At 41.3% G+C, this 22204-nt stretch overlaps 1 protein-coding gene across 2 annotated transcripts in view; it reads left to right on the top strand.

Moving 5' to 3' along the window:
- Positions 1-22204, top strand: part of Elp3 (elongator acetyltransferase complex subunit 3) — a 72803-nt gene that overhangs the window by 7390 nt on the left and 43209 nt on the right. For both annotated transcript variants that reach the window (XM_003479376.5, XM_063234924.1), the window contains exons 4-7: positions 8305-8375; positions 9136-9199; positions 10820-10888; positions 13055-13209. In XM_003479376.5, the coding sequence (XP_003479424.1) occupies positions 8305-8375; positions 9136-9199; positions 10820-10888; positions 13055-13209 (359 nt within the window). The remainder of the gene's footprint in view (positions 1-8304; positions 8376-9135; positions 9200-10819; positions 10889-13054; positions 13210-22204) is intronic.

Here is a 22204-nt window from a genome sequence, read left to right on the forward strand (position 1 = left end):
AGGCCAGGGGCTAAAAAAAAGCACAGGGGAGGAAGTTGATTTGGGAGAGGGTACCTCAAGGGGTGGGGGCACAGTGCTGATGTAGAGAAAGAAAAATCATGCTGCCCTACTAGTGAAGAAAGGGGTGGGCTTTTCTTCATGTGCAGGGATGTGGGGGTGAGCTAGACTGGGGGTTTTTACCAGGCCTGGGTGTAACTTTGCAAGGTGTTTGCTTTTTGTGCAGACATCTTGTTTTTCAGGAATGGGCAATTAGGTCATTTCGAACTTTCCATCAGCGCCTCCATCTTGCACAAATTTCCTGGTCATGCGATAAGAAAGAGGCTTTGTGGTTGCTAAGGGAACACTTCATGATTTAATGAACAGCAGGCAAAGGATTCAGCGTTGAGTGTGTCCCAGTCCTTTTGTGGTTTTATTCTCTCGTCTGGTTTATTCTTCAGGTATTTATGGCAAAGGCACTCTGGGTTTAAATGATGTACCTGGCTTTTGAGGTTGATAAGGTTGTTTGGGAGTGTGAGGAGGGAGAGAAGATTGCATACCATGTGTTTAAAGGATAACAGGCCCTGAGCTCAGGACCCAAAGTGTGCCTGCCCTTTGTCCCCGGGATGATCCATGTCTTAGCTGTGTGCCGACTCACAGCCCTGACCTGTCCCTGAACCTCAGATTCCTGTCAGCTTGCCTGGAAGACATCTGTCCTTTGACTGCTTTAGAGTCCTGAGAGTAACAAAGCCAAAACTACCTGCAAATTTGCTTTTTCAAATTTCCAGCCCACATTAGTTCTTGGTGCTACCATCTACTCAGTTTCCAAAAACTCAGCATCTGTTCCTCCCACCACTGGCAGGAAAATTAGCCTTTATCCTTTTTTAGATTATTTCAGTCATTTCCTACTCTGACCATCACATCCATCTTAGCATCACCAGGATGGTTTATAAAAACAGCAGAAATGCAGTTATTCCCTGTGTGCTTCCAGTCTCTCCTCCAGGATTTATTCTCGCTGTTACTCTGCTGGTGCTTTGTTTTTTATAGAGTGGTTTTAGGTTGACAGAAAAAATGAGCAGAGTGTACACAGGGTTCCCATATACTTCTCACCTTCCCCAGTGCTGAGGATTGAACCCAGGACCTTGCACGTGCTAGATAAGCACTCTGCTGTGGAATCACATCTCCACGGCTACATTACCATTGACGAAAGCCGCTAATCTGCACTCTGGGTCACTCTTTGGTACATTTTGTGGGTTTTGCCAGATGTATAATGTCGTGTATCCATCACTATAGCACCATACAAACTACTGTCCAGCCCTGAAACTCTGTACATCCCTCTCCATGATCCAAACCTAACCTGACATCCTTCAGTATGTTTATGCCTCCCTAGTTTTGCCTTTTCCAGAATGTCATGAGCTGAAATCATGTACAGCTTTTTCAAATTAGCTTCTTTCACTTAGCAGCATAAATTCTTGATTACTTCCAGTGTTTGGCAGTTAGGAACAAAGCAACTGTAAACATTATTGTGAAGGGTTAGTGAATTGCATACATTTTCAGTTTATTTGGGTAAATACCCACGAGTGTGAGTGTGGTGTTGTATGGTTTAGGAATACACTTTCTTTTTTTTTTTTATTTTATTTAAGGAGAAAAAAGAAAAAAAAAAAAAAAACAGAAAAAGGATACAAGTTATACAGAATTGCAGAAAAAATAAACAGTAGGAAATCACTAGTTAATTGCATATTGTCATCTTAGAAATAGTTGTTGAAGTTACAAAATTAAAGCATATACAGGGGACTTTCAAACAGTGAGACTGCAAACAGTTTTGTTCAATAATCCAACAAAACTCAGTAATATGGTTATCTATCTTATACACTTAAATATATATGCAGTTATATCTTTTAGAGAACTTTCTTTTCCTTTCTTTTGTACAATGACAATTACACATTTTGGGTTTTATTACTCCCACAGTTCTTATTACTTTTTTTTTTTTTGAAGAAAGTAAAACCAAATGTGACATACTAGGACAGAGTCAGTCAAATAATACATAATGTAAAAACAAAATACAAGGTAATCAACAATGGTTACCATAATGCCTCTTGTTATCTTAAAAAGAATTGCCTATATCATCAGTTATAATAAAATTGGACAAAACAGTAAAGAATAAGATCAGTAAAACCAAAACATTGGGGTTAGAGGACTTCAAAAGAAGATAATAGTCAACCAGAATGGGCATCACAATGGATCTTACTGTCTTCATAGTTGTTGCCTAGACTTTCAAACTTGGTACTATCTAGCATAACAGAATAGAGGAAAATCAGTCAAAACAAGATGGTGAGAGCAATACAGAATTTCAAATCAAGTTAATAGGAAATCAAAGTGGGTTACTATAATATATCCTGCTATTTTTTATTTTTCCCTTAATTAAAAGGATAAAAATGAAAAAGTAGATAATAAAAAGGAGATTGAGATAAAAAAGAGGGCATAACAACAAAACAGTGCAAGTCAAAACATAGCCATTTAAGCAAAATAGTGTTTCACCACAAGATAATCTCGACATAATAGTAGTTACCATAGTGTCTCTTCCATTAAAATCTTTGGGTATAACTTCGTATACTGTAGCATCAAACATATCAAGACAATGTAAAACCATTCAAGAGAATGACAGTATTACAGGGTATTTAGAATCAACTAACAGAAAATGAACAATGGTTTCTGTATAATCTCCTTGTCTATAAAAGTTTTTGTTTGTATTACCACATATAATAAAATCCAATAAGATACAACACGTTAAAACTGATGGAGACAGAAGAACAAAAAAGCTTGATGGGACTTCAAAACAAGAGGATATTAAGTCAGCACTAGCTATTATGATGTCTTGTTTTCTCCAAAATGGCTGTTCCTACCATCCTCATTTGGCATCCTTCTCTGCCTCATTTCTGTTGAGCTTTTTTTCTGTCACTAGTTGTCAGTTTGTCCTCTTTATTTCACTTTCTGCTCCATTCATTGTGGCCGCTCTGCCACTGTTTCTGGAATCTTGGTATTTTTCATTTTTAGAATATCCTGCAGTAATCTCTGTAGAGTTGAATTGGTGGTTGCAAATTCCCCTAGTTCCTCTTTATCCTGGAAGCACCTTGTTTTTCCATCAATTTCTAGGGACAGTTGTGCAGGATATATCAATCTTGGCTGGAGGTTCTTATGTTTCAAAGCTTGAATTATTTCCCCCCACGCTCTTCATGATTTGATGGTTTGTGCCAAGAAGTCTGCTGTAATTCTGATGGGTGTTCCCTTGTAAGTGATCTGTTTCTTGTCTCTGATGGCTTTTAATATTCTGTTCTTATATTGGATTTCTGGAATTTTGATTATTATATGCCTGGGTGTAGCTCTGTTTGGGTTGTAGGTGGCTGAGGTCCTGTATGCCTCATACATCAGAGTATCTTTACCTTTTGCTAAATTAGGGAAATTCTCCTGGATTATTTCTGTGAATAGCTTTTGTAGTTCATTTGTTTGAGTCCCTACTTCTTCTTTTATGTTCTTAATTCTTAAGTTATAGATCCTCTTGTCATCTTCTAGCCTTTGTATTATTGCTGTTTGTTTTCTTGTTATTTTTAAGAAGTTTTTCATTTCATGTTCCCACCTTACAAATCTGTCCTCCAGTTCTGATAATCTGTCCTTAGTTTCTTTCAAGCTGTTATGCCAGCTTTCAATAGAGTTTTTAGTTTCCTGGTAATCTCTGTGAACCTGCTTCACGTATTCTATGTTTTCTCTATTTTCTCCATCAATAATTCTCCCCTTTTTTTCTGTTCTTCCATTCTACCATCTGTTTTTTCTTGGGCAGTGCTTAGCATTTCTCTAACTATTCTACTTATTTCTTGCTTTATTTCATTAAATACTTCATTTTTGAACTCGTCTATGAGGCTCTGGAGAGAGTGTTTTATATCTATAGATGCCGTGTCTGATATTGCATGTTTTCTGTCTTCATTCTCTTTTGCTTTTACCTTTCCTGGATCAGTGTTCTCAGGATTGGGGACTGAGGAGCCTTTGTTGTTGCTCCCTTTTCCCGTACTTTTTGTTCCTTCCATACAAGCGTATGTAGGAGGCTCAGTTTTTTTTTTTTTTTTTTTTTTTTTTCTCTTTGTCTGTGGCAGTTTGTTTGAATCCGCCAGCTAAGCGTTCCCGCCCACTGCAGTGTACTAGGGAGACACAGACCTGGGCAGCCTCTGCTGGGCCTGCCCCTCCAGGTCAACCCACTGAATGTTTCACTGCTAGGGTGCACCGCCAGGCACAGGGACCTGCTTTGGGCTAGCCTACAGGATCTTGGTCCGCGGCGTCACCAGGCCAAGCGCTCCCCACCACTCCCGCTTGAGAGGGGAATATGCGACTAAAGTCACTGCAGGGCTGTGTTCCGGTTAGTCTGCCCGTTCCCAGAATGTCCTCTGTTGGAGCCTCCTAGTCTATGAAAGGGTCCCCATTTCACTCACTGCAGGTCGAGCCAGTCCCGCACTCAAAGCCGTTTGGGCCGATTCTGCTCTCAGAGCTTTGGTGCGCCTCTTTCCCTGCCATGCGGATTGGGACGCAGTATGGGCAGCAGGAAATTCAAATCACGGCTTCCAATGGTGTGGGATCCAGCTTCCACACTGAGATTTTATCTGTTCCTGCTATAGCATCAGGATTGCATTTCCAGTTGGTTTCTCTCAGCTTACTTTGTTCCTGGGTCAGCAAGGTACATCTCCCCTCGTGTGGGATTCCTCACACGGCACCGCTCCTGGATTCTAAGCTGGTAATCGCAGAGAGCCTGCGTGGCTGCTGTTATTTGTCTGCTATGTTCTCCCAGAAGCGGAATACACTTTCAACTCATAACAAAGTCGCTGTGCCATTTTGTATTCCCTCTAGCTGTTAGAGTTTCCATTGCTCCACATCCTCATGGCATTTGGTGTTTTGTGTTATATTTTAGCCATTCTAATAGTTGTATAGTGATAGCTCTTGTTTTAATTTGAAATTCTCTAACACTGTATATTGAGCACCTTTTTGTGTAGTACTCATTTGCCATCTGTGTACGTGGTGTGATTGAAAAGTAATGTCTTCCTTTGTGTCATCACGGCTGCCTCAGTGTCCTGAATCAGTTCAAAACATTCTGCTTCTGTGGTCATTCTGACTTTGGAGAAGAGGCAGAAGTCGTGGGGTCCCGAATGATGTGAGTGAGGAGTGAGGACACGGTGAGATGTTTTTATCAGCCCGCCTCTCTGTTGGATGGCAGCAGGACTCTGCGTGTTTTTATCACATCTTGGGAAGACCCAGGAGGGGTGTTCCAGCGCTGCCTCAGAAAGTGGAAGATGGTGGGTTAAGTGTGTTCAGACCAAGGAGGAGGAATTTCGGGGGGACCCATGGAAACAGGTCTTTCCCTATAATAAAGTTTTTAAAAAATGAAGCACCATATATTCTGATCACATCATGTAGACTCTTTAGTCGGATGTCTACTCATATCATTTGTCTTATTCGTAACTTTATTTTCTTATTAAGTTTAAGGAGTTCTTTGTGTGTTTTAGATATAAGTCAGACATATATTTTTGCAGATGTTTTCTCCCAATCTGAGACTTTTCATTCTCTTCGGTTTTCATGAAATTTAGCTTGCCACTTTTCTTCTTTTCTTTTATGGTTATACTTTTGTATTCTATCTAAAACTCACTGTGAAATTCAGGATCACCTAGATTTTGTTCCCTCTGGAAGTTTATAGTTTTGCATTTTATGGTTAAATGTATGACCCTCTTTGAGTCTGTATGTGTATGTTTTGCTTAGAGCCCTGTGAATGCTGCTAGTAACAGACTAACACCAGCATTAGCAGCAGTCAGCAGCTGCCATATGTGACTGTGCCTCCTGTGCCAGCCACTGTGCTAAGCAGTTTGACTATGTTTTCTAACTTAACTCTCAGAATAGCCCTGAGGGTTAGATAACATTGCCTTTATTTTACAAAATATAGAAACACATAGTAATAACATAAGAAAAAGTCAAAGCTAATTCTCTCTGGTTGACCCCAAATCATGGTTTTTCCACTCTTATCAGTGATCCTTAAACTGTGTTCTACAAGACCACAGATTCCTTCAGCAACTCTTAGAGTCTGCTGTGGGTGACACTGCAGGAAAGCTGTAGGAGTCGCCCTCTTCTCTGCCTTGTTCCGGAGCAGTGACCTTCACCGCTTTTCTGTTTTGAGGCTGTTGGTACAGTGGTGCCCGAAAGGGTCATGCTGTGGCTTTGAGAATGCCTGCCAGCTTCTGCACCCCGCCTCGTCAGCCCCCCTCCCTGGTCTCTCAGTGTGGCTCTCAGGAGGCCTGTGTGACCCTCCTGGCTGGGCCTCTGGCGGAGCCTGTGCTCTCCATACCCTCTTGGCCTGTTGTTTGGAAATAACCAGCTTCCCAGCTTTCTGGCCTTCTGCTCCATGAGGCAGCGCGAGTTCAGGGGGCACAGACCTGAGCTGCTCTTCTGCCATCTCTGGACCCTGCACAGCTCTGGACCCTGATGCTCTGCCAGGCCCTGCATGAAATGTTGGTGAATGGGGGACTCACCTCATCCGTGGTGAGATGGTGGTGACTCTCTTAAATAAAAAACATTTGTTTGAAAATCTTAAGGTTTTAATTCAGACTTTTAAATGAAATTTCTGGCTAAATTATTTTTGGGGGGGGGTTCTCTAAATAACTTACTAACAGTGTAAATTAAATGTTAGTCATTTTTATTGTGAAAAATAATTCCAAACTTACAGCAAATTTAAAAGTACTGCTGGGGCTGGGGATGTAGTTCAGGAGCATAGAGCCTGCCTAGCAAGCACGCAGTGGTGAGTTCAGTTCCGAATATCAAAAAAAATGAAGAAAAGTACCCCAAACAATTTGAAAGTACACTGCAAAGCTGATGCCATTGAATGCTTCTATGTGTGTTTCCTGTCAACAAGAACATTGTTGTCATCGTCGTCGTCTTCTTCTTCTCCTCCTCCTCCTTCTCCTCTTCCTCCTCTTTTTCCTCCTCCTCCTCCTCCTCCTCCTTCTCCTTCTTTTTTTTGTACCAGAGATGGAACTCATGACCTTGAGCTTGCCAGGCAGGCACTTACACCACTGAGCTATCTTCCCGGCCCATCAAGGACATTTTCTTTTTTTTTTTTTTGGTACCGGGGATTGAACTCATGACTGCATGCTTACAAGGCAGGCACTTATGCCGCTCAGCTAAATCCCCGGCCCAAGGACATTTTCTTACGTTACTACAGTACAGCCATGTAAACTACAACATAATGTGGGTACCTTGGGGACTGTTTTCAACCCCTCATCCAGGCTTCACTGCTTCAGTAAGGTCCACAGGACCCAACAGAGGAGCCCTGGGAATTTACACATCATTTCTCCTTACTGTGGATGGTCCCGTCCTTACCTTCAGGACCTTGGCAGTTTTGAAGATTTCAGGCTAGTTATTTTCTCACACACCCCCCAATTTAGATTAATCAAATGTTTCTTGATGATTAGGGTGAGACGGGCTGTCTTTGGCAGGAACATCACAGCATACTGTGAGACTCTACATGTTCAGGACACTCATAGGTAACGCCTTTCCATCTGTATCTGTATCATCTGTATCTGTATCTGTATCTGTATCTGTATCTGTATCTGTATCTGTATCTGTATCTGGCCACACACTGATCACTGGGTTCACACCGTTCCTTTCAGTTTTATCCAGCACCAGTTTGATCCAGCGTCATTCTACTTCTTTCCCTTTTGGTTTTTACAATTTCCTTTCTTCCAGCGGAAGCCAGGATTGCATTAGCTTTTATGTGTACTGTCACTGCCTACCTTTCTGTCACCAGCTCGTTTCTGAGGCATCTACTTCCCTCACTGAGCTTTGGCTCTGTTCTACCCTCCAAGACTGTTTTTCACTGACTGGATGAGTCATTGCTTAGTGTCACCATGCTAGCTATAAATGCTGAGATCTAGTGTTTCCTGAGGAATTTGAATCACAGAGGTTAGGTGTATACCAAATTTTTATAAGGTCACGTAATTTTTTTCTTTTAGGCTATTTTAGTAAAAGCAATAAAACAGAAAATAAGCACTGTAGCTTTAAAAATCAATTCCTTAGTTTGTACTTAATTTATTATAAAATGTATAAAGCTCATATGGATAATTCATATGTACATTTTACAGATGACTAATATTGCAGAGAGCTTGCCTTATACCCAGCCTAAGAAATTTAGCCCTGAGGGTGCCATCTGATTGCATTTCTCTTCTTCCTTCAAAGAATAACTACACTGCAGAATTTTGTTGTAATTTTTCCATAATTGCTTTTTCGTTAATCTTTCTTTTATAGATTGCTGTTGTTGCTGTGATGTGCAAACCCCACAGATGCCCACACATAAGTTTTACAGGAAACATATGTGTGTAAGTATAGTGATCTTGATAAGTTTTGTGTGTGTGTATTTGCTTAATAAATTCTATAATGCCTTGATCAGTATGTGCTGGTAATGTTTAAAGCTTTGATTTAATAGATGTATAGGTTAGTTTTCTGAAACAAGCAACCATCATTAGGATAGTTCAGTACTTTAAAAATGGAACATGTAAATATTTTGATTTATTACAGTATTAGAAAAAAATACTCGGGTTTGGAACTTAGATGATTGGACACCCCGATAACTGGACAAGTGACATGTGGATGTTCTAACTACTTCAATTCCAGTGTCAAAGATTTAAACTGAATTTGGATTAGAAGAATAACAAAATAAAATAATTATACTTATCAATAAGCTTTAGATTTCTCAACTTTAGATATGTGGAAGAATTAGTGACACATACACATGACAGTAGGTGGGAGCATTAAAATGGGAGAGATTTTCCCCGGTGTGTTAGAACACCATGGTTATTGGTTCATACAGGAAAACTTGGTTCCTGTTATTTACTCTAAGAGTTTAGACCTCTGGGAAAGTGGTGATTGCAGCAATTTGAAAATCAGTGTCATGGTATTCCTTTACATAGTAATTTTATTTACTTACTGTGGGAAGTACATTATTTGCAGACACTGCTCAGGTACGCTGTTCCATTAGGGCTTGGAGTGAAGCTCATTGGATTCCAGGGTTTTATGGGGACTGTTAGTTTTTGAACTAAGTTTTGTGTCTGACATTTTCTTCTCTCACCACATTGTCAGCTATTGCCCGGGTGGACCTGATTCAGACTTTGAGTATTCTACGCAGTCCTACACCGGATATGAGGTACAGCACTTTGAGGATGTCCTGATGAAGCGTTGCATTGTATTTTACCCAGAGTGTGACTTTACATGCACCAGCTTTCTAAAAAGTCCTCGCTTCCTTTCCTGATTATCAAAGCTGTTGATTCCCCAAACAGTTGCTTTGTGTTTACTGTGTCGGCATTGTTCAGTCACCGGAGAAACACTGGAGTCAGCACTTGTCATTGATAAATTCTAGCCACTGTCCTGAGTGCTTTGCAGCATTAAATTGCACAGCAGTATTTGGGAGATAAGCAATGTGTCTTTACCGCTTACACAGGCGAGGACGCTGGGCCATAGGAGGCTGGCACAGAGACACTGCCAGCACATGGCAGCCGTGCTCTCTTGCTGCTGTATCTCTGCCTCTTCCAGCAGAAAGTGGAATTTCCTTTCTGACTGCAGAAGACAGGCAATAAACAATCAAGAACAGCATCAGATGCTAACAGATGCTGGCAGCGCAGTGTGGTGGAGTGAGGCCGCGCTGTGAGCATTAGGAAGGCATTCTCAGGGCAGGCCTGAAAGGACAGCAGGAAGGTGCACAGACAACAGCTAGGAGCAAGGGCCGTGGTGGGGTGGGGCTGGGGGTGCTCTGCAGCTCGGGGAAGGGAGGCAGGCAGGCAGGGAGGCTGCATAGCAGCTGGGCTCTGCAAGCCAGGGTGCGGAGTCTTAGCCGTGTCAGGAGAAGCATCAGGTTTAAAGCAGGGCTGTTGTACAGTCCAGCTGAGGTTTTTAAAAGACCATTTCAGTGGCCATGTGGCAAAAAGGAGTGAACAGATAGGGTGGGGTCAAGGTGAAAGCAGAGGGCAGTCACCCACACTGGAAGGAGTCACCCTCCGCAAAAAAGGCCACATGCTGGCTAATCCAGCGACCCTTCCTTCTTGTAAATTGCTTTCATCCCCGATCCCGATTTTCTGTGGTTCAGATTTTTAAAAATACAGAAGAAATCATTCAGTGAAAAGATCCCCTTTATTTCTATCTGCTGGCCCCCTTTTTCTGCTCCTCCTCTCAGTGGGCAGTAATCAGGGTTACCTCTTTCCTTCACATCCTTCTATGATATTTTGTGGATCAAAAAGCACAGACATACTCTTTTCCCTCCCTTCTTACACATATGAAGTAGTGTGTGGAAGCAGTGTTCTGCTCCTTGCCTTTGCACCCCGCAGCGTGTCTCAAGAACACTGTCTGCCAGCGCACCGATTCATGGCTGTGTAGTATTCCACCGCAAGACAGTGGCATCAGGGCTATCAAGTCTTTACAAACCGTGTGTGCTCAAGAACCTTGTTTACAGGTCATTTTGCCCCATAAATCTTTGTGCATGTGCGTGCACATCTGTGTAGAACACTTTATAGGCCCCGGGAGTTTCATAAGCATTTACATGAAAACTGATGAGATCCCAAGAGTCACCCTCCATTTTGAGGCCCTGCCGGCAGTCAGGTGGGACTGGCACAAGACAGTATTTTGAACCCTGCTTAGACCGAGAATGGCAGATGCACTGCAAGAAAAATTTTTAGTATTCAAAACCAGAGAGAATTTTATTTCTGATAAGTCTTTTCAGAACTACTTTTTCAGTTGATGAGCGTTAACAGAGTATTTTTTCTTTTTTTCTTAGCCAACCTCCATGCGAGCTATTCGTGCTAGATATGACCCTTATCTACAGACGAGACACCGGATAGAACAGGTAAATTTTGAAAAAGCATTACATTTTTTAAATTTTTAGTGCATATTGATTTAACAAGATACTGGGTTTCACTGTAGTGTTTTCTTACATGTATGTAACATACTTTGATTGTATCCATCCCTTTATTGCCTTGCCTCATGCCCCTGAAGTAGCATATTTTCAATTAGATTTTTAGACTTAAGAAAGTATTATTGTTTTATTATGAAATAAAAAGTAAGAGTGTATTTCTCTTTTCTGAGTTGTTCATACTTGTTCAGGGTTGGGGGAGACTATATTTTGCGGTGTCTAGCATGGGCCAAAACACGACTTTCTTTATAGATTATGATTTTTATGAGGGTTCTGTTCTATGGAGAGTCATATGGTATGAAATTTATGGAACGAAGTATGTGACAGTTCTTAGAAGACAGTGAGTGGATTGAATTTTAGGTTTCATAAGCTGAATGAAGAGGTGTTGGGACTGGTTTGCCGGATAGGAATTGATTGTAAAGTGATGTGAGGAACCTCAAGAGCTTATGGAACTGTCCTGTATCATGACTTTGGTGATGGTTACACGATTTAACTAAACATTTACCAGAACTCACCCTTTATCCATTTATCAGTAATGTATTTTATTGCATATAAATTAAGATCTCTACTTAACTGATTAAAAACAAGTATTGTGCAAATGACCCTCTGCTCTTCTAGAAATCTAAATATGGATACAGATTTTCTTTGTTTACAACTTTGTTTTAAACTTGTCCAGTTTTAAATATGTAAGCTGATTTGTAATCACTATAGTAACATATGGCAGGGCAAATACGCCGTCTAAAATAGTAAGTGGAATATAATAGACTCAGTAAATTGCTTCAGCGTTTATATAACTGTGTATCAGCCTGGCTGTAACTTTCATTTCACTATCATCTGAGCATGCTCTTGGACAAGATCATTAGCGGTAGGAACGGCTCCCATCTGGGGAGTGTGTATAGCTCGGAAAAGCGTGTTCTATACCAACCTTGGTTTTTGTTGTGGTTGTGTTGTTTTTTAAGCTATGGTATCAACTCAATTGAAAATACAAAACTGTTTCAGAAGAATGTGAATTGTTCACATTTATTAAAAAGGAGCCTGAGTTTTAGAGATTTAGAAACTAAAATAGGGTGATGATTCTTTTCTAACTTTAAGTGCACCAAAGCCATTGAATCACTTCTGTGACATGCGCAAATCCTCACCTCCAGTGTTCTGGCAGGATTGTTTTGAAAATGCCATCACAATGATTTTGATGTATGCTCCCTAGAAGCAATCATAGATATAGAAGCAGAATGTTCTTATAGTGTTGAAGCATAGATAGATAGATAGATAGATAATGAATTGTTATTTGCCTTATTCAGAAAACAAATATAAAAAGATGCCCTTCTGTCTTAATTAGTATGGACAGCCTTATATAGTTTATTAATACTAGTTTATAATTTTGCACTTTGCTTTAGGGGGGTTTCCTCAAGGCCAAGGGTACAGCAAGAAATTTAAATAACCTATTTTTAAAAATTACGGTCTTGGCTTATTGTAGTTGACAGAATGAAAGATTTGTGCCATTACATTGCCTAGTAGAGGAGACATAGTATTTCATTTTTAATCAATCATTCACTTTCATGGCTTTTTTTCTCCCAGAAGACAGGCCTGAGGGGTCTTCTATGACTACAGCTTCAATTGTAAACTGGTTTCTTGATTTTTCTTTCTAATTTAGTGTTCTTTTTTCTTCCATCTATGCAGTCCCGATTATGTTGTACAATCATACATGCATAATTGTTTCATAATCAGAAATGTATCTCTTTTGTCCCCAAGGCTTATCACAGACTCTAAGATGTATGATACATAAATATTTATTATATTGCATTTGATATTATATTTTCTTTGCTGCTTTCTAGTTTATATTCCTTGTGGTTTTTAAATTTCCACGTAATTCTAGGTATTGAAGCCAGTATTTTTGTTCATCTTTAATTCTCTCCTTCCCTTAAGCAGTAATTTTTTTCTTTTAGTCTTTTTTCATCTACAGAATTTGCTGAATGTTTAATGTCTTCTTATGTTTAAATTGTACTAATGACTCATTGAGAAATAAAATTAGAACTTTTGTAATGCCCTGTTAGAACAGTTGCCAGTACCTTTCTAATGCTGATGAACTTATGTTTCTTTCAGTTAAAGCAGCTTGGTCACAGTGTGGATAAAGTGGAGTTTATCGTGATGGGTGGAACTTTTATGGCCCTTCCAGAAGAATATAGGGATTATTTTATTCGAAATTTACATGATGCCTTATCAGGACATACTTCCAACAATATTTACGAAGCAGTCAAGTAAGAAATTATTATTTTATCTCACTCTCCAGCATGGTTACCAGGTTATCCTTTTAGAAATATGTTTTTAAGAATGCTTCTGTTCTCTATTCCTCTGTTCTATATTGACATGCTTCTTTCTTGTACCCTCCCCTGTTTTGTGGGAATCGGATCACTTTCCTTGAAATAATCCTTTTAAAACATGAATAAATGAATGAAAAGACTAGCCATGCATAATAGGATATGCCTATAATCCCAACTACTCAGGGAGCTGAAGCAGAAGGACTAAAAGTTTGAGGCCAGCCTTGGCAGCTTAGTGAAACTCTGTCTGACAACCAACAAAATGAATATGACTCATTGACATATGCTATGGTTTGTGTCTAGATGTCCCCCTAAAGCCTCACACAGGCATAGAGTTTTGTCAGAGATGGCTGAATCTAGAGTGATGGATTGGTAGTACGGTACGGGAATTAAGGATGGGTGATTGGATTGGCACCACTAATTCAGTAGACTGGATACTATACAAGGGACAGAAAAAGGCTTGCTTTCTCTCTCTTTGTTGTTTTTGCTGTCTTCTACCATGAACTGTTGCCCATCTTTCATGTGCCACTTTGCCTCGGAGCCAGCTGATTATGGACCGACTGAGCTAAGTAAACCTTTCCCCCTTTAACTGTGGGTCTCAGGTATTTTGTGTCAGTAACAAGAAAAGTAAGACAAGCTAGTATTTTAAAATAGAGATGTACACAAAGTATAGTCTGTAAAAGGTTTTTTTCAGGCTTAAGCTGATCCAAACTAGGACTAGTTTCAGTCGAGCTGGATACTATTTCTCAGAAATACTATAAAATCAACAAAATAAATAACTATTTTTAAAGCCTATTTTAAAACCTATTTATTATTTTTAAAACGTGATTTATTAGTGACTGTTGTAACAATTACATAATTCCTGTTTATGAATGGACTCAGTCTGTTCTGTGCTGCTGTAACCAGGGTATTAGCATCTGGCAGAGACCTTCTTGCTGTGTTATACCAGGAAGACAAGTAACAAAGAGGAGCCTGATACCCTCTCTTGTAACTGTGTTATCCCGCCCATGAGGGCTAAGACCTCATGCCCTAACCATCTGTCAAAGGTCCTGCCTCTTGATTTTACTTCATTGGCCACTAAATGTCAACATGGAGTGTGGAAGGGGCAAACATTGGAACTACAATGGATTCATCTACTCTTTCTGAATTCTAATAAAAAAATAAGAGAATTATGATTTCTTCTGATACTCTGTGTGGCAGAGTTTAGAAGGAAAAGTACAAGGTTTCATCTAACATTCAGTAATTTAAGAAGTATTAAAATAGTTTTGTTTTTGGATTCTATGAGACTACTTGGGTAGCCCCTTGTTTGCTGCTGTGGTTAGTATCATTTTACCAGATGCTTCCGCAGAGGCTATTAGGTCTCTGTTTTAGGCCCCGGGAGCCACGTGGTGATTAAGATAAACATTGCTCTTGTCCTCACGGTGTTTCTATTCCGCCAGCTCAACATGAGAGTGAGTGCTGCCATGGAAACGCACCACTGCGCTAGACAGGACAGGACCTGGTGGATAAAGGGGAGTCAGTCAGACCCCAGCCGAGGGGGTGAGACGGAGGCCCCAGCGCGGGAAGCAGCTTGAGGAGCAGTGGCTGGATCGGGGTGCAGGATGCTTAGTAAATGCGAAACTCTTTAAATTTTAGAAGAGACCCCAGTGGACAAGAGGGCAAATGCCCTGAGATGAGATTGGCTAAGGGCCAGATTATACACAGCTGTGAGGAGATGAAGCCGTGTGGGTTTTCTGAAATGTAGCAGGAGCATGGACGGCTGTAACAGCAGGGTGCCATGTTCTAGTGAGTGAGTAAGGTTGTGGTGGCTGCTGTTGGCCAGCAGTTTACGGGGTTCAGGAGTGAAAGGGGAAGCCTATAGGACCTTTGACTATCTCAGTTAAGGGTGGTGGCAGGTGATGAGGAAGAGGTCGGAGGTAGAAGGAAGGTGTCCAAAACGACACACGGGTTTGGGCTGAAGGCTTTGGTGAGAAGGTAGCACAGTATGCCAAGGTGCACGAGGCTGAGGGATGAGCAGGGGTGGGTGAGGAAAGCCAAGAGGTTTTCTCTGTGTGTGTTAGGTTCAAAATGCCTGCAACGTGTTCAAGTGGCAGCGTTGGGTGGCCTATCACTACAGAAGCCTGGACTAGCACTAAAAAATGGGGTGACCAGCTTAGGGGTGCTGTTTGCGGCCATGTGCATGGATGAGATCGCCTAAGGGAAAGTCTCAGTCTCAAGGGCATTTGAAGTGAAAAAGCACCGCATAGAGCAATTCTTATACTATGATGTCATCATTTGTGTGTCCACGAGTGTGTGTGTGTGTGTGTGTGCAGGAGGGAGGACACAGTAGAACCATACTGACCGGAGGCCGGAGAGTTGAGGAGACAGGGGTATGGGAACAGGAGAAAAGGAGTATATTTACATTTGCTCTGTCTACAGTGCCAGGATTGTAACAGGTGCTTGATTCACTTCATACTCACAGTAAACCATTGAGTCTTCAGATTATGTCTATTTTACAGATGAAGAAACTGAGTCACGGAGCGATAAAGTAACTTGTCCAAAGCTACTGTGGGAGTTGGTGGCAGAGTGAAGGCAGAAAGCCCAGGCAAGGGCTGGGAGTGTAACTCAGTGGTAGCGTGTTTGCCTCATGTGCACAAGGCCCCAGGTTCAAGCTCCAGTGCTGCAAACAGAAACCAAGAAAGAGACCGCAGGCTGCTTTGCTTCCAGAGCCTGATATCTGCTCCCATGCCAGAAGCTGCTGTGTGTAAAATTGTGCTGCATGTACTGTGTGTGTGTGGGTGTGTGTGTATACGTCTGTACTAGTACACCTGTGTGTACATCACTAGAACTTAAAACTACTACCAGGAATGTGGTCTCTGTTTTCTGCTGTTGCTGTCACCTTCAGGCTTATCTCTGGCTCCTCAATTATAAGAAAAAAGGGGAACATCGTCCAGCTGACGCTGAGGTTTTCACACTGTGCCCCAATCACAGTTATGGTGTGGTGGTAAGTAGGACCAGATTTTGAGTGGACCACAGCTGGCTTTATTACCCTGTAATTAAAGCAGTTCATAGCACGCAGTAGGCTTAAGTAGATGTGAACAGATTTTGAGTGAGTGATTGTCCTGCAGGTGAAATATTGACAGTGACTGATGGTGGTGAGGTGGCCTTCTGAAATTGGGCAGAGCGACATCTTTGTGTGCCATATCTGCTTCCCCTTGGTCTCCTTTGACTCTGTAAAACATGAAAAGAACAGAGAGGCTTTTTCACAAATTTGAATAGAAGTACAGCAGTGGCTCTCGGGGCCTGTGTAAAGAGCCGCCACTGGGAGAATGTGTGTCACGGCGAGCAGCTTGCCTGTCTTTGCCTGACTCGGGGATTTGTGACAGTGAAGCTGTGTCTCTGAAGCCAGACTTCTCAGTGGGCTCAGCTCCCACCACAGCGTCTGGAGCAGGAGGAGCCGGAAACTGTTCTCACCACTCATTCCAAACCTTGATCATTCACAAGTGTGACTCATGCTTAGTGAAACGCTGAAGTCTTCAAACTTAGAGTAATGTTGTCATCCAACTCGTTCCTCTTGATACCGAAAAATCGCATGACAGCCTTGATAAAATGCAGTTAAGGAAACTAAATTAGTCCAAAGCACAAGACTTCAGGGTGGCAGCAGTGCCTCAGAGGGTCACAGCTGAGAGCCAGGCAGCTCGGAAACTTCCTAGCAGGGTGGTCTTCAAAGACCATTCTGGTTTTCTTTCCAAGCTCCTGTTTCCGTGTCTTCCTGTCTTGGTGCAGGTTTCTTTTGCTGAGGTCTTCTCTGTTAGGTGGAATTGGGCTATAAATAACTTACATACGTGGTCCCCACCTGGGTTCTGCAAAGCAGGTGGTCCCAGCCCAGTTCAGCATGATGAGTTTCTGTGTGCCATTTCATTGTCTGCAACTGTAACAATTTACTTTCTCCATGACGTGAAGCTTTGTGTAGAAATGTGCCAGTGCCCTTAAAATTAGCCAACTTCAGTTCACCAAGGGTGTCTCCAAGAAAGCAGGGGAGAAAAAAGCCTCTTTCAGTAATAGAGAAGGCAAAGCCCGGTTGTTTTGTTTCTATTCTTGAACTTACCTCAAGAGGGCAACAAACACTTTTAAGTTTCAGATAAAAATTTATATATGGCTTGAGTCTTCACTGCAACAAATCTCATGAATGGCTCTCAGGAAATAATAAAAGTGCAATCCGGGACCCATAAAACCATCCTTAATGCTGCACAGAGCCCTGCCAGTCCACACTGTGCGTTTCACTCTATTCTCCTTGTCGCTGTATTTTTATGAGGCAGTGTGAAAAAAAGCCAGTTTGTGAACTCTTGCCTGCTTTGTCGAGGTGAATTTTGTTGCTGCCGACTTCCTATAGCAGAGCTGGTAGTTGTTTGGAGGGAACTTGGTGTTATTTGAACAAGCAGTCTGACATGGACTAGAGAACTAGACACAAATAATTATTTGCAAATATTAGCATCACTGTGATAACAAGCAGTCCAGGACAACATTATTTTTGGCACATTACATCCTTTTCAAGATGTTTGGATTCAACCTTGCTGTTCTCTGAATTAAATTGTGTAGAGGGTTTTGGTGAAACTTGGCCAATTTTCCCACTGTGTTTGGCCTCCCTCAGACGTAAAGTGAGGAGATTCCGGTTTATTTTGCTACTGGTTATTAGATGTTTGTGCTCACCACACAGCTATAGTTATCTTTCATTACTTTTAAAGGGTGCTTTTTAAAGACTTTAAACTAGGCTGAAAATTATGTATTGAGGCACACGAGTCGACAGTGTTTAGGGGTAAAAGTCTATGGAAGCCAGGATCAGGCCTCGCCGTTAGCGCTGGTGCCCCTGCTAACCGTCTGCCTCTTGCTTAAAAGATCAGGTATTAGGGTCAAGAAAAACTCCAGCGAGGCAAGCCTGGTTACTTGTGTCAGGCAGCACATTGTGTCCTTGCAGGTGGGAAAACCAGAAAGCTGGGTAAACGAGATCCGCTCAAGGGCAAAGCCAGTTACGGTCTTTGCAGGCTCACCGCGTTGAGCACAGCGCCAATCTCTCTTCACTATCAGCTCAGTCTCCGGGGAGCGACAGTTACTGGTGTCTGTCATCCCTAAGAGTCATAGCTCAGGAGATGCAAAGACCATGGTGGAGTATGAGTCACCCATTCACCAGGATGCAGATATTGCCAAATAACTCAGAGCAACCTTTTAAAGGAGTTTTATTACTTTTTAATCAGCTCTGCCCAGAAGCAGGTCCGCATTCAGTCTTTAATGCTCCTTGGCTGTTTTCACAAGATGCAATTTAAAAGGGTAGTTGCCCATCAAGAAGTGAGTGAGTCACACAATCTCCCTTGGAATTTTTAATTCATTTCCGTTCCTCCTTTTCCCCTTCACCCATGCCTTTAAATCCTCTAGTTGTCCTTAGATGTCTTAGAAAAGCTATAGTGATAGGGAATGCTGGGTACCAGAGTCTGAAGTCCGTTTTCTAGACTTGCAAATCCGTGAGGCAAGCACAGCAACCTGGGAGGCTTGGAACTGACTGTGTCCTGCTTGCTGCTCTGGGCCTTAGAACCCCAGGCCTCAGAACCTCCTGAACCTGGGGCTCCCCGCTCCTCACTTGATGTACGGACCACTGTCTTGCACTGATTTTCATAAATGGTCCTTAACAACAGCTAGGCAACCTAAGATACAGTCCTGGTTATCATAAAGGAGATGATACCAGTTTTCCTTCCAGCATTTTATTTGAAAGACAATTGGAAAGAATTTCCCAGTGAATATCCACTTACCCATCACTTAGACTCTGCAATATCACATGACTGTTCATTTTGCTATCCATTCATCATTCTTGTGTGTGTGTGTGTAAGGTGCATGCTTAGTGTACTACTCTCCAAGTACATACTTTTTCATGGATTACCTGTGTTCATTGTTGGGTGTTTTTCTTTTGACGTAATTTATGTATAGTGAAATACACAGATCTTAATTATACCATGAAGTAACTTTGACTAATGCATGTACGTATGGAGCAAAGCCCTATTAATATGTAGAACATCATCATTATCCCAGAAAGTTGCCTTCTGCCCTTCTCAAGAAATGCTCACTTGTACCTTCCAGAGGCAGCCATGCTGATATTTTCCTCCCCATCGGTGGATTTTGCCTACTTCAGAACTTCACATAAACAGAACCATCTAGCATGTAGTATTTTGTATAAGGCTTCCTTCACGGAGCACAGTATTTTAAGATTTCATCAGTGTTATTAGGTGTTTAGTACTTGCTAGCTTTTTAGTACCAAATAATACTCCATCAGAAGCATCAACCAGTCTGTCTATCCATTTCTTCATTAATGGATACCAGCGCTATTTCCAGTGTGTGACTATGTGTAAAACTTCACAAAATATTCTTATACAAGTCTTTGTGAATATACATATCTATTTCTCTGGGTAGTAACTAGATTTGCTAGTTACTGCTAGGTTTTTGTTGTTGTTGTCTTTTTGAAACAAGGTCTCGCTATGCAGTTCAGGCTGACCTTGAGCTCACTTTGTAGCCCAGGCTGGTCTCAAACTCGTAACGATCCTCCTGTCTCAGCCTCCCGAGTGCTGGGATTACAGGCACGAGCCACCATGCCCGGCTAGGTTTGTTTAGTTTTAAGGAAACCATCAGCCAGTTTTCCAAATGTCTGTATCATTTGTACCCCCGCCAGTAATGGCTGAGCCCTGGATTGTTGTGTATCCTCAAAAACAAATGATTTTGCCAGTCCTTTCGTTTTTCAGGGCTGTGTATGTGTGCATTTGTGCTGGGGCCTGGTACATGCTGTGCAGCTGCTCTGCCCCTAACCCACACCTCTTCTCAAGAAATCCTCCCCGTGCCTCCCAGAGGCAGCCGTTCTGGTTTTACTGGTACCTAATGCTGGTGCTGCACTGTGTCGATGACTATAGCTTTTTACTGTCTTGAAGTCAAGTAATGTGAGTCTTCATCTTTTTTTTTTTTTTTTTTTTTTGGTCTTTTTCCTTTTTATCGGTACCAGGGATTGAACTCACGACTGCCTGCTTGCAAGGCAGGTGCTTATGCCGCTGAGCTAAATCCCCAGCCCCCAATGAATCTTCATCTTTGTGACTCCTCTAGATAGTCTAACCCTGGCCCCCAACCTTTTAATTTTAGTATAACTCTGTGGGTATGAAATGATATTAAGGTTTTAATTTGTGTTTCCTAATGACTAATGACATGAGGCACCCATGCTTATGCTGCTGAATGTGTTTCCTTTGTGAGGTATCTGTTAAAATCTTCTGCTGATTTTTTACTGAGTTGTTGTTATATATCCTGGAATCGGTCCTTTCACACATTTGTTTTGTGTAAATATGAAGACCTAGTTTGTTTGTTCATTGTATTAATGATATCTTTGAGCAGGATATCTTTGATGAGGTCTAATTTAGCAATTTTTCCTTTTATGGGTATACTTTCTGTTTTGTCTCTAGTAAACGTTGCATGTTTCCAAGGCATAAAAATTTTCTCTTGTGTTTTCTAGTTACAGTTTTAGCATTTATACATAGGGTTTGTGGTCCACCTTGAATTAATTTTTATGTATAATGTAAGATAGGCATCAGGGTTTCTTTTTTTCCCCTGATGGGTAGCTAGTTATTTTAAATCTTTAAAGCCTTTCTTTTCCATTTGAATTGCATCCAACTTTGTTAAAAATCGAAGGCCTGTATTCACGTGGGGCTGGGCTCTTCCGTTGCTTCTGTCCTCCGCTGTTGCTGCACGGTGTCTGTGACTGTAGCTGCTTACTGTGCTTGAGGTAAAGCAATGTGAGTCTTCATCTTTGCGACTGTTTTTCAAGACTGCTTTAGGGAGTCTAACTCTGCATTTCTTTGTAAAATTTAGAACTAGCTGACTAATTTCCATTAAAAAGTGTTATGGAAGTTAAAGGAAGCTGATAATTTATTGTCTTCCAATTCATGAATATAGTCTACCTCATTTGTTTACATCTTCTTTAATTTCCCTTAGTAATGCTCAGTGTAGAGATTTGGTAAGCCTTTTGTAAAATTTTTTCCAAAATATTTTTGTTAATGCTACAGAATTTTATTTTAGGTTGTTGGCAGCATTATGCATGCAGTTGACTTTTGTGTGTTTGCTTCTTATCATAAGACCTTACTACATTCATATCCTGACTGGAAATTTGTGGTGCTGTATCCTTGGATAAGCTCTTAGTGTCTTTCAACTTCAATGCCTTTATCTGCAGAATGGGGATGATAGGACTCACAGAGCTCTTGGAAGGATTGTATGCTGAGAGTCTGTGCATAATAGTTGACCCAGGGTGGCCTCATCAAAGTGATTTTCTGTCCTCGTCCCTCACTAGGCCCTGAGCAAGCAATTTGATCCTGTCAGTCTGTGGCCAGCATAAAGACCACTGACTCACAGCACTGAAATTAACGTGCTGCGCACTTTTCTGTACCTACTTTTAGAAGATGACAAAAATGTTTTCTGATTTTGTAAATTATTACTGAGTAATAGGCTTGATGGGAAGACTTCTGTATATGTAGAAGACATTTATTTCATCCAAATTATTCCTGTGATCATTACATATATTCTCCCTCCCTCTTTTTTGCCTTTTGTTTAAAATGACTCTGAAATACAGAGTGCAAAATAATGCAGATAGTTTTCACTGATGTGAAAAATGGTTACTAGGAATTGAAAAATACATTTTCAAGTAGAAATTACTGTTTTGCAGAAGATTATAGCTGTAGCACACTGCATGGGAATAATAAGGATAATGATAATAACATTCCAATCTGCTAGTTCAGTCACGTCAGTCCTGTGAGGTAGAGGTACTGCTATTACCGTCATTTTGCAGAGAAGAAATCTGAAGCCCGAAGAGGTTAATAGCATTGCTGTTTGCATAGCTAGGCAGTAGCAGAGCCAGGATTTGAACTTAGTCTGCCTCCGTAGC

Source organism: Cavia porcellus, unplaced genomic scaffold (genome assembly GCF_034190915.1).
Source record: "Cavia porcellus strain 051 isolate PalLab524CR breed Dunkin Hartley unplaced genomic scaffold, mCavPor4.1 scaffold_24, whole genome shotgun sequence".
In the NCBI taxonomy this organism is placed as follows: Eukaryota; Metazoa; Chordata; class Mammalia; order Rodentia; family Caviidae; genus Cavia; species Cavia porcellus.